The sequence below is a fragment of the Mus pahari genome, chromosome 23, assembly GCF_900095145.1.
Source record: "Mus pahari chromosome 23, PAHARI_EIJ_v1.1, whole genome shotgun sequence".
Classification (NCBI taxonomy): domain Eukaryota; kingdom Metazoa; phylum Chordata; class Mammalia; order Rodentia; family Muridae; genus Mus; species Mus pahari.
In genome coordinates, this window is record NC_034612.1 from 13,486,622 (window position 1) to 13,498,832 (window position 12,211).

Consider the following 12,211-nt stretch of genomic DNA (forward strand, 5'->3'; position numbering starts at 1 on the left):
GTGCAGAGTCCTTCAGCCACACATCCATTAGGAGGTGCTTGGGCATTCTTTAGAGGAGGGGGAGAAAGGACTGGAGGAGCCTGAGGGGTTGGCACAGCACGAGATCATGAAGCCTGCAGGGTCTGACTAAGTCCCCGCGTACATGCTACAGCTGAGTAGCTTGGTGCTCTTATAAGAATCCTAGGAGCGGGAGCAGAGACTGTTCCTAACTCTCTTGCCTACGCAGCGGACCTTCCTCTTCCTGCTGGACTGCCTTGTTCTGCCTTGATGTGGTGATGGTGTGTGCCTGGTCTTATTGTAGCTTGTTATGCCGTGTTTGGTTGATGTCTCTGGGAGACCGGCTTTTTTTCTGAGGGAAGTTGAGGCAGGTGGAAAGGGGCAGAGGGGAGGAGAGGGAGGTAGGGCGAACGTGGGGAGGGGAACCATGGTTGGGATGTAGTATATGAGAGAAGGATTAGTAGTCTGAAGCAGAAGGACTTAACTCCAGGCCAGTCTGGGCGGCACAGGAAGACCTTGACTCGACCACAGATGTAGTATTTTTGCTGGAACTCAAGTCTGCAGAACACAAACACTCCCTCGTAGGGTCAGGCCAGCAGAGCCTACGAGGGTCTCCATGTGTTGCTGAGGACTAAGCCTAGGCTGTGAGCATGCTGAGCAGCAGGCCACCACAGCTAAACACCCCCCCCCCCCATAGTTTTCTTGTACAAGGCCTCACTGCTTAGCCCAGCTGCCTTAGCTCCTGATGGTGGCGGTAAAGATGCACCACTGTGTCCTTGTAGCTACCTTCTATGTCCAACAGAGAACAAAGCAGACCAGCACGCCCTGATAATCACAACCCATCTCTAGTGCAAGCAGAGATGAACAGAGCTCACATGGAGGCCTTCCTGGTTCTTGACACACATCCTGATTTAATCTTCCCTTGACATGTCTTTCTTGGTCTCTATCAATCCATTAGAGTACCCAGTTCTTAGATTTAAGGCGATGAAAGACTGTGTAAATTGAGACAAAAAATAGCATCTACAGAGACGTCTTTAATCAGGACAGTCAGTGCAACAGAATAGTCTTCAAACTTAGGACAAGTCCAGACATGGGGTAAACAAACCACCCTGTCTAAGAATAAGCCTTCCGTTCCCACAGCCTTTCTCAGAGCACACTCTTAAGAGACAAAGGCAGCTTTGAGTACTAAGGGGACTTACATCACAGGGCATAATGTGTGTGAAGACAGAGGATGCAAGTGTGTGGTTTTCAGGAAGGCTTTCTGCTGGGTACATTTTTAGGAGTTGACCTCCTATGCTCTGAGAAAGCAAATATAGAAACAAATGCAGACACATGAGGTTACAACTGAGGTTCACTGGAGAAACACCCACGCCAAGGAGACGTGGACAGACTTGCCCTGAAGCCCTAGAGTGGAAAACACTGAGGACACGGTGGACTGCAGTCCCTGGCAGCTAAGACTATCCATTGCTGGGGCTCAAAGGTAAAACTAGTCTCCCAGGAGTAACAAGAATCTGACAAAGTTTTCTAAGTCAAGAAGATTTCCCATTTGGGAATGCCCCCCACACCGCCTGACACTCCCCATAATGAATATCAAGGCTGAATTAATGCCATGAGAAACAAGCATCATCTTTGCCATCCTTCATTCCTAGGTTTTTTTCTTTTAAATACACAACTCTGGTCATTTATAGTGTGCAGTATATTGTTCCTGACTCTACATGAGAAAAGCGAGGAGAAAACTATTAACCATAGAAACTGCACCTGTGCAGGACCAGCTGAGACAGGCCAGCTTTTCTGGAGACTTGAGTGATGACAGGAAAGCCATTAACGTGGTCCCCCCACTTGGTGCTCTTAACTCCTTCGATGCTGAGATATCAGGAGGCCGGCACTGGCACCAACATGCCTGCTCCTGCTTCCGGCTGTGCCACACCCCCTGCAGCACTGGTGGCACTTGTCCTTTGTGACTGACACTGACCGCAGTGCACTGACCACCTGAGTATTTTTAGGGAAAGGGGATGTGTGGCGTCGAGTACAGCCAGAGGACTAGAGAGGTGTGTGTGGCAGTTACCACGGAGACAGAGCTGTATGATCCTGAAAGAACAGAACTGCTCACAGAGGACATGGAGGAAAACGGAAGTCCCGGCAGGAGCGCCCGCCTACACTGGTGAGTCCTGGAGTTACCAGCATGCATGCTCAGAAGTGCCTTTGGACGGTTAGCTGGAAGAGGCTGCCTGGCCCTCAGCTTACTCTTTATCAGTCCCTTCTGGGCAGAGAACTGCAAAGTCACAGCTAACGCAGAGAGCACAAGCGTCATTATGCTGAGAAGCCCTTTGAGCCTCTTAGTTCAAAGCTCACTTTAGGAATAACTTGGTAGAGACTGGAGACACAAATGTGCTCTGCAGGAAAGTGCATGAGCTGGACAACACTGGCTTCGAACTCAACACAAAACCACAGTCCTGGGCATGGGACGTCGTCAGTGGTCAGAATTCTGCTTCTCTTTTCCTATTCATCCCCTCGGCTCTGCTTTTAATGCCTGTGCAGTCATGTGGCTGATGGGGCTACCAGACCCATAGTCTTAACCATTTCCAGAAGATGAAGACTTGAGGCTTAAAAATTCCAAAACAGGATCTCCTTTATTTTTAGAAGGGAGAGCTTTGGCCTGGAACTCACTATGGAGCCCAGGTTGTCCTCAAGCTTGCAGCAATCCTCCTGCCTCTGTCTCTTAAATGGAGGGATTATAGGAGTATTTCTACCATGCCCAGCTCATCATCTCTTCATCCAGGTTGCTCATCCCTTCTTCAGGATTTAGAGCAGAGAGAAGCAGGATGGAACATGCGCCCACAGCTTCCGTCCTCCTGTTCCTGGCCCTACATCCTTGGGGCAAACGTCCATCGAGGCAGCTCATTGTGTGGTGACCTGACATTCTCCCCAGAAACTCTAGAAAGGCTTTTCCATGAGAGCTTCTATCCAGCTGTTTCCATTCATCAGTTTAGTGGTGGCAATGACATACTCGGTGCCTCCGTCTTCCAGCTGGGACAGAAAGCGCAGGGCAGCTATTTCCGCAAAGGTGACGCCCCCAAGGAAAAATACCAGTGTGACTCTGTTTTCTCCTGGCTGGCCTAAAATGTCAACATTTCAGAATCAAATACATGTAATACTGCTGCCTCTCAAACATTTTTTTTTTCATTTAAAAGTATATAAAGGGGCTGGAGAGATGGCTCAGTGGCTAAGAATGTATATTGTTCTTGCAGAGGGGCTGAATTTAATTTCCCAGCACCCACAACAGGCAGCTCACAACGCCTGTAACTCCACCCACAGCAGGTAGCTCACAACATCTGAAACTCAGCTACGGCAGATGCACACGGATACACCACACATATAAGTCTCCATCCTCTCATGCCTGTACACGGATACACACACACACACACACACACACACACACACACACACACACACACCCCAATCAGAACGCCAACTGTGATCTTAACTCCCTAAGCCCTGAAATCTTAGTGCAGAGAGTGCAGGCTGCTAACTCCCTGAGCCCTGAGATCCCAGTGCAGAGTGCAGGCTGCCGGTCATAAGGACAAGCATAGCTCCGGGCTTACGATGGACACTAGCAACCACGTCATGTTCCAGATGTCTTTACAAGGCAAGTAAGTGCACAGCCTAAGGCCCCTGAGCAGCATGCTGACTGTGGATGGACAGTGGAACTTACGTTTCTTCTGCAGCCCAGTGGGCAGTGGCTGCCTTTCTTCAAAGTGGGGCCCTGGGAGAATGCGGAGAACCTCCTCGATGCTCCGCCAGCCTGGCCGGGAAAGGAGCTGAGCCAGTCGCACGCTGAGTGGAGCGTAACCGCTGTACACGTAGGATATGTCTGTGGGGTTCTGTCAACAGTTAAAGAAGATGATACAGGACTGAAGTTAGATTATGGGAGACAGAAACTCAAAATACGCCTTGCTCCAATCCACCTCTTTACCCTTAGCATCCAGGGCTGCACTTTTTCTTTTTCTTTTTTCTTTTTTTTAAATTTTTTTTCTTTTTTTTTTTCTTTTTAAGATTTATTTATTTATTTATTATATGTAAGTACGCTGTAGCTGTCTTCAGACTCTCCAGAAGAGGGCGTCAGATCTTGTTACAATGGTTGTGAGCCACCATGTGGTTGCTGGGATTTGAACTCCGGACCTTCGGAAGAGCAGTCGGGTGCTCTTACCCCTGAGCAGCACCAGCCCGCACTTTTTCTTTTTCAAGTTTACTTTTATTTAAGGGTACAGCATGTATCTGTTTGCGTGTGTGTGCATGTAAGAATGCAGAGGGCGCTGGGCTGACAGGAGCTTATGGACCACATGACATGGGTGCTGGGAACTGAGGCAGCATCCCCTGGAGGTGCAGCAGATGCTCTCAGCCACCAAACCTTCTCTGTAGCCTGGCATCACTTTCTTCATTTGTTTGGTTGAAACAGGATCTCACTATGGAGTTTAGGTCAGTCTCAAACTTATGATGCTCCTGCCTTGGCTTCCAGAGTGCTGGGATTACAGGTGTGCACTTGGGAGACTGAGGGATCAGGAATTCAAGGTCACTTGCTATATAGGGAGTTGGAGGCTAGCCTGGGCTACAGTAAGACTCACCCCATCCTCTGCTAAACACACAGGATTGCATGTTTAGTATGTGTGAATCCTGGGTTTTTAATTTCTTGGACCAATAAACAAACAAAAACAGTCACTATGTAGCAATGAAAAAGAATCAGGATAGGGCACCAGGACAGCTCTTAGGAGCCCTTGCTGGGCAGGAGGTGGGTTTGAGGAGAGGAAGATCAGAATAGTACTGAGCTAACCCACTGACTATGTAACATACATACTTCGTAGCATCACACTAGTGATGGATGGAAAGCCAAGAGAAGCTCTGCAGACCAAGAAGAAAACAGCCTATGAGTAACTGGAGGCCTACATGCCTCCTGGAGGGACTAAAACCTGGCCATAAGGTTGCCTCTGTGAGGACCAGGGAAACTGTGGCAGGAGCTGCTCCCCTTCCTGGAGCACGGCTGGCTGGGGCTGGTTCCCATGTGCTGGCTGTTCCTCGTGTCCCCACACTTCTCCCAGGGGCCTGTGGCAGCACTCACATGACTTGTGTTTGGGCTGGGGCAATGGGAGGTCCCATGGACAACTAGAGAATGAAGAGCAGCGTGAGGCTTGTCTTGTCTAGCCCTGGTCTGTGACACACGAGGCCAGAAGCCGTCAGCTGCACAGATCTCTCTGGCTCATGACAAGCTTCTCTAATAACTCCTATTATCTGCCCGTCAGGCTCAGCTGCTGTGAAGGGTGTTAATTGCAGTAGGCCTCTGAGCATGACTGAGTACGTTAACTGAGGTGGGAGACCTGCTCCTGTGGGAAGGGTTCCTTGGTTAAGAAGTGTGAAGACAGAGATGTGTGTGCCAGCACGCACTTAAGGTGCATCATCTCTCTGTCCCCAGTTGGGTGGGATAGGCCTGGCTCCCTCGAGCCCCCACTGCCACAGCTTCTCAACTATGATCAACTGTGGGCCAGAACTGAGTGACAACAGTTGGAGAACGCTCCACACCGAATCACCTCTTGCTAGTCTGCTCTGCTCACATTTTTATTAATCTTAAATGACCAAGCTGAGAACACTCTGCCTGCTGCTGATCTGATAGATACAACACACATGCATTGCTTCGCAGAAGCACAGAGATGATTTTTAGAAAGCAAAGAGCTGGAAAGACGGCTAAAGGAGTAAGGGGGCTTGCTGCCAAGCTTGGCAGGCTGAGTTCAAGCCCCAGAACTGACACGGTAGAAAGAAGGAACCAACTCCTGCAAGTTTCACACACATGCACACACCAAAATAATGTGGAAAGGTACTTAGGAAATAGGGCAAATGTACAGAATAAGGTGTGCTTGCTGTCGAAGTGAACTAGCCAGATGGAACGCAGAAACACATCTTACTTGTTCATTGACATCATCCATCCAGAGACGCAGTGTTTTCCTGATTGTTGGGTAATTGTTTCTGCCCCCTGTCTGAGCCTTGAGCAGGCCGGCCTTCTCCAGGTTGTTCAAGGTCAGTATGTGCTCATAGCCATAGGTCTGAAGGAGAAGGCATTTGGTAGAGATGTTAGGTCAGGAAAAGGGTTCCTGCAGACGTCCAAAGATGAGCACTCCAACAAATCAATGTGGTTTGTACCCCAGGGCTCGTCAGCAAGTGTGGAGAGTGCAGGGAACGGGGCAGAGGGCACTCTCGCTGAGACTCCTGCCCACCCGTATCAACCTGTTCTGTTTCAAGCCTGATTTAAGACTTTTACTTAAGTCAGTGCTTATAACCCAACCTGAGCATTAAAGAAATCATCTATATATAGTACATACTTAGCTCTCAAAAGGCCTATCCGCAACCTCTAAACACACTTAAGAATAAAGACAGCAGCTGGGGCGTGGTGGCACACACCTTGAATCCCAGCACCTGGGAGGCAGAGGCAGGCAGATTTCTGAGTTGGAGGTCAGCCTGGTCTACAGAGTTGAGTTCCAGGACAGCCATGGCTACACAGGGAAACCCTGTCTCGAAAAAACAAAAACAAAAACAAAACCAAAAAACCAAAAAACAAAGATAGTTAATAACAAAATAATGTACATCGATTTTTATTTCTGTTTTTAAAAAGAAACAAGTATTAGCTGAGGCCCGTGGAACCCCTCCCTCAGTGGCTTTACAATCATGAAGTCAGCTACCCTTAGACTGCATGAGGTAGCTATTATTACATCCATTTGACAGAAATGTTGACTGATTGGCCAAGGTCACAGCCAGTGAGAACAGACCTTGGTCTGCATTCAGCCACAATAACCTTAAGCACATACTGATTCTGACATCTGTGCACATAAGCATCTTGTGCACAAAAGTAAATGGGAGTAGGAAGGAAGAGAACCAATCTGTGCAGCTGGGTGCATCTGAGGCTGGGAAATGCTGGCTGGTCCGTGTACTCCTGCACTCCCAGAATCCTATGAAAACCTCTGTCATTTGTGTAACTCAAACAGATGAAAACAAAATGGATTTAAAAGAACCAAATATTGAGCAGTGACTGATAATAGCAAACAAACACTGCCTGAGACATTCAAATAGGATTGTCTCTCAGACAGGGTCTCAGTGAGCAACTCGCAGAGACCAGCCTGGTTTGCCTCCCAAGTGCTTGTGTGTGGCATGCCGCCAAGTTACGACAAATTTTATTTTTATTTTTATTGTTGTTCAAGATGGGGTTTTTCTCTGTGTTACTTCAGTTGTCCTGGAACTTGCTCTGTAGACCAGGCTGGCCTGGAACTCACAGAGATCCCCCTGCCTCTGCCTCCTGAGTGCTTGGGTTAAAGGAGTATGACATCACCTCCCGGCCAAACAGGTTTTAAAAACAAAACAAGATTCACACTAAAAGCCCAGCTGTGAAAAGGACCCTCCCCTTCTCAGCAAACAGAACAAGCTGGACTGCTACCTGGAGGATTTCCCTTCTGTAGTAGTCCAGAACCTTCTGCTTGAGCCCACTGTTGCACACGGACTGGAGGCAGACCAGTCTCAGCACCTTGATGAGGGGATGCTTTTGGGCAATACAGTCCTCGATGTAATTGTTGACCTAGAAATGAAATATGAACAGACTAACTAGTCCAAGGAAGGACTTCAAATAATTGGATGCCTCTTGTATTTGCCCCAAGGCTATGTGGGAGAATGGCTCATTTTCTCATTTCCTACCTGCTGAGTTTTGTCCCCCTCATCACTATGCCCCGACCTGACACACACCATCATAAAGTGGCAGTGACACTGAGGGCCGGCAAATGTCCTGCTCAGACTCATTGCCTCTTAGACAGACAAGCGGCTCAGTGGCTGCCAAGGGTCCGGGGTCTACCTGCCTCGGCCTACCCAAAGCATACCACTGATTTACCTTGCATAAAGTGACAGGAATGCTGTTTAAAAATAGGAACCTTTGCAAACTGAACAATTCACTTTGTTTTGCTTTTAAAATATATATATATTTATTGTATGTATGTGAGTACACTATAGTTGTCTTCAGACACACCAGAAGAGGGCATCAGATTCCATTACAGATGGTTGTGAGCCACCATGTGGTTGCTGGGGTTTGAACTCGGGACTCTGGTAGAGCAGTCAGTGCTCTTAACTGCTGAAACATCTCTCTAGCCCCAGTTAACTATTTTTAATAATGACATACTTTTGAAGAAATTACCTAACAGATTAAACAAAAACAAACAAAAGACGCAAGTCACCTGGGGTTCTGTGTTTTGAGATAGGGTCTCCTGTAACCCAGGATGGCCTCAAACTTGCTATGTAGCCAAAGCTAGCCTTAAATGCTTCCATCTCTCAAGTGCTAGGATTGCAAACATACACCACCACACCCAGCTGGTTGGTGTGTGTGTTTGTGTGTGTGTTGTTGTTGTTGTTTATTTTGGAGGGAGTACTGGGTCTGAACCCAAGATTTCTTGATATGTCAGAAAGATGCTCTCTTATCAATGACCTACACCCCCAGCCCAAACACACACACACACACACACACACACACACACACACACACAGTGCATACATGGAAACCAAAACAATGGACTGAGGGTCAGATGAGATGATGCTCCCCCCTCAGTCTGAGCACTCAGGAGACAGAGGGACAAGAGGCTCTCGGAGTTCAAGAGCAGACTGATTTATGTATCAAGTTCTAGGCCAACCAGGGCTCCACGGTGAGTTTCTGTCTCAACAACAACACAGACAACACCACAATGGACCAATTACCTGGCTCGGCCCCACATACCTTATCAGTGTCTATCCCGGACATGAACTCCTGCTCCACTGTCAACTTATCAAAGAAGTCTTCAGAAGCTAAAATGTAACCACAAATGCTTAACTTAGAAATTCAACAGGGTCAGTTGGTGTGAGCCCGATGCTTCCACTCGTGGGCAGGAGCAGGAAACGAGGCACACAAACCCCAAAGGTAGAGGCTCGGGAACAAGCAGGCAGCGCCAGAGCACTGAGTGCTCCACTGTATGCTGCTCCTTCCAGGTCAGGACTTGGCGGGAGCACTCACTTTTCCAGAGCACGGCCTCATGTCAACTGCCACCTCTGTCACCAGGAGACGAAGGTCTAACTTCCCAACACTGGTCTAAGATTCCAAGCATACTCCTGACACTCGGTACTGAACAAGCGCCCCAGCTTCTACATCCCTGAGTCAAATGGACTCACATTTAGGTTACTATGCATCCTGTGAAGTTCTTTGTGACAATTCTGTAGGAAGTTTTTATTCTTTTTTTTTTTTGGTTTTTCGAGACAGGGTTTCTCTGTGTATCCCTGGCTGTCCTGGAACTCACTTTGTAGACCAGGCTGGCCTCGAACTCAGAAATCTGCCTGCCTCTGCCTCCCGAGTGCTGGGATTAAAGGCGTGCGCCACCACCGCCTGGCTTTTTTTTTTTTTTAAAGACAGGATCTCATAGAGTAGCCCAGCCTGCCCTTGTCTTTTGACTTCCCAATTAAGTGTGTGTGTGCTCAAGAATATGAATACCAAGGAAAGTCATATGAGGTCTTCAGATCCCCTGGAGATGAAGTTAAAGAGTTGAGAAAGCAGGAGAACGCAGTCCTAACTTATAACACGGAGCCATCTCTCCAGAATGGCTCCTGGCTTTCGCTCTGCTTTGTGTATTTTGTTTGTTAGGTGGTTACCTGAGACAAGGTTTCTGTGTAGCCCTGGCTAGCCTGAATACTCTATGTAGACCAGGCTGTCATCAAACTCACAGAGATCCACCTCTGCTTCCTGACTACCAGGATTAAAGGTGTGGCCACCATATTCAGTTTAGGTTGTTTCTGGGGACTGGCCCTGAACTCATGATATATAAGCTGAAAATGACATTGAATTTGGGATCCTCTGGCCTTCAATGCTCAGCACTGGTACTACAGGCACATGCTGCCTGCCACATGAGATAAGCCCTCTACTGTCGGAGCTTTTTCTCAGTTCATTTTCTTCTTTGAGGCTCACAACGTAGCTCAAGCTGTCCTTGAACTTATGGCTTTTCTGCCTCTGTCTCCCAAATGCTGTCTAGTATTACAAGTCTCTGCATGGTTCTCAAGGGGACCAAAACTAGAGTCCCAATAAAATCCCAGGACATCACATAGTTTTAATTAAATAATCCTTCACATAGAAAAAATTACCAAAAGCCACGAACTGTTTCTTATCATTACCAGGGAACCTTTTGGATGAGTGTTTTTCTATTATTCTAGATAGCTTACCTTAAGATGAATAATCACCTGAGTTAGTCACAGTGTAACATTTTTAAAAGATTTAACTGTTATCCACGCGTACCTCAGTGTGTCTGTTTGGGATGGACCCCTGCAGTGGGGTCAGAGGCAGCTGTGAGCTGCCTGCTGCTGCAGAGAACAGAAAGTGCTCTTAACCACCAGGCTCTTTCTACCCCAGGCACAGGTTCCTGTGACATTCACACTCTTGTCACCCCATCACTGGGGAGGTACAGGTAAGGGGATCAGGAGTTCATGCCAGACCTGTACATCAAGTCTAAGGCCAATCTGGCTCCACGAGCCCCTACCTAATGAAATCCACATGCTTACTAGCACTGGGACCCATGCACGATGCTAGAATGGAACCAGCTCGGGGTGGTTGGAGGGTCAAGCACTTGCTTCACAGTTACAGTCTGATCCCTAACACCAAAACAATAAAACAAACACACACACCACAGCTGACGACAACAAAGGATACTCACTGGTGACGTCTTTGATCAACTCTGCAATTGAGGTGTGGTTGGCGAGCGATCCCCTGGCTGCCTGCATGTGGGGTAGCTGGGACACGAACTGCTTGATCTCACCAACAGTCTTAGCGTTGTGTCGCTCCTGGAACAGAACAGGAGGCAGGGCTGTGAGGTGGGGGAACATCTCACAGGGTATTTCACCAATACCATCATGCAGGGGGAACACAAAGAGAAAAGTAAGATGGTGTCGCCCGTACTGGGACCCACAGGGTGGGAGGGGAGAACCCCTGCAATGCTTTCTTCTCCATGCACGCACACACACAAATATGCAGGAATATATATATATTCATATAGAGAGTATGTATGTGTTTTTTTACAAGTAAGTTAAAAAAAAGGTAAAATCACCCTGGAAGCTGACAGTGTGTGTGTGGTCTACACAGAGCATCTTCAGAGAGAGAATGCCTATTACACTCTCTTTGTGCACACTGATTCATACTTTATATATTTTGTGTGCATCTGAGTATTAATGAAAGGCAGAGTTAGGTACCTAACACAAACTCTCTCCAACAGTTTGGAGGCAAAGACAGGCAGATCTCTGTGAGCCTGAGGCCAACCTAGTCTATACAGAATGTTCCCAGACAGCCAGAGTCACACTTTGAGACTCTGACTCAAAAAAATCACAAGCTACAAAAAAAAAACAAACAAACTTTTTATGTTTTGAGAGAGAGAGAGAGAGAGAGAGAGAGAGAGAGAGATGTGGTAGCACAGGCCTTTAATCCCAACACTGGGGATCCACTGCAAAGGCAGGAGGATCTCTATGAGTTTGAGGCCAGCCTGTTCTACATGATGAGTTCCAGGGCAGCCAGCCAAGGCCATGTAGAGAGACTTTGACTTTAATTTTAAAAAAAAGAAGAAGAAGAGGGAGAAGAGCAGGAGGAAGAGGAAGAGGAGGAGGAAGAGGAAGAGGAGGAGGAGGAAGAGGAAGAGGAGGAGGAGGAGGAGGAGGAGAGCTGGGTGTAGGGTGCACATGTATGATGCCAACACTTGGGAGACCAGGGCAGGAAGAACTAGAGTTCAAGGCCAGTGTGGGCTACACAGTAAGATCCTATCACAGAGACAAAAGAACAAACTAAACCCCACCAGGCTTGCGGTTGGAAGGCTCAGCAGGGAAGAATGTTGCTGTACACGCCCAAGCATTGGGTACAAGGCCAGCCCTGTGCAGGGTGTAGACAGGAGGATCTAGGATGGGGTTCAGTGAGACGCCTCACTGTACCAAGGGAACGAGGGCGAATGATGGCCGGGCACTGACTACTGGCTCTGCAAGCAGCAGAGCACTTACAGCTTATATAGGAACACACCATACACTTATACAAGATATACTTTAATGTGGCTGAGCATACAGTGTGGCAGTACAGCACTGACCTAGCCTGAGTGGGGCCTTGGGGTCTCTCTCTCTCTCTCTCTCTCTCTCTCTCTCTCTCTCTCTC

At 47.9% G+C, this 12,211-nt stretch overlaps 1 protein-coding gene across 1 annotated transcript in view; it reads right to left on the reverse strand.

Moving 5' to 3' along the window:
• Positions 1-911: 911 nt before the first annotated feature.
• The window catches only part of Vps33a (VPS33A core subunit of CORVET and HOPS complexes), a 27,959-nt gene continuing 16,659 nt past the window's right edge, over positions 912-12,211 (reverse strand). Inside the window, exons 8-13 of the mRNA XM_021186781.2 lie at positions 10,740-10,866; positions 8,786-8,853; positions 7,469-7,606; positions 5,949-6,086; positions 3,710-3,878; positions 912-3,113 (exon numbers count right to left, since the gene is read on the reverse strand). Coding sequence (XP_021042440.1) covers positions 2,932-3,113; positions 3,710-3,878; positions 5,949-6,086; positions 7,469-7,606; positions 8,786-8,853; positions 10,740-10,866 — 822 coding nt within the window. The 3' untranslated portion in view covers positions 912-2,931. The remainder of the gene's footprint in view (positions 3,114-3,709; positions 3,879-5,948; positions 6,087-7,468; positions 7,607-8,785; positions 8,854-10,739; positions 10,867-12,211) is intronic.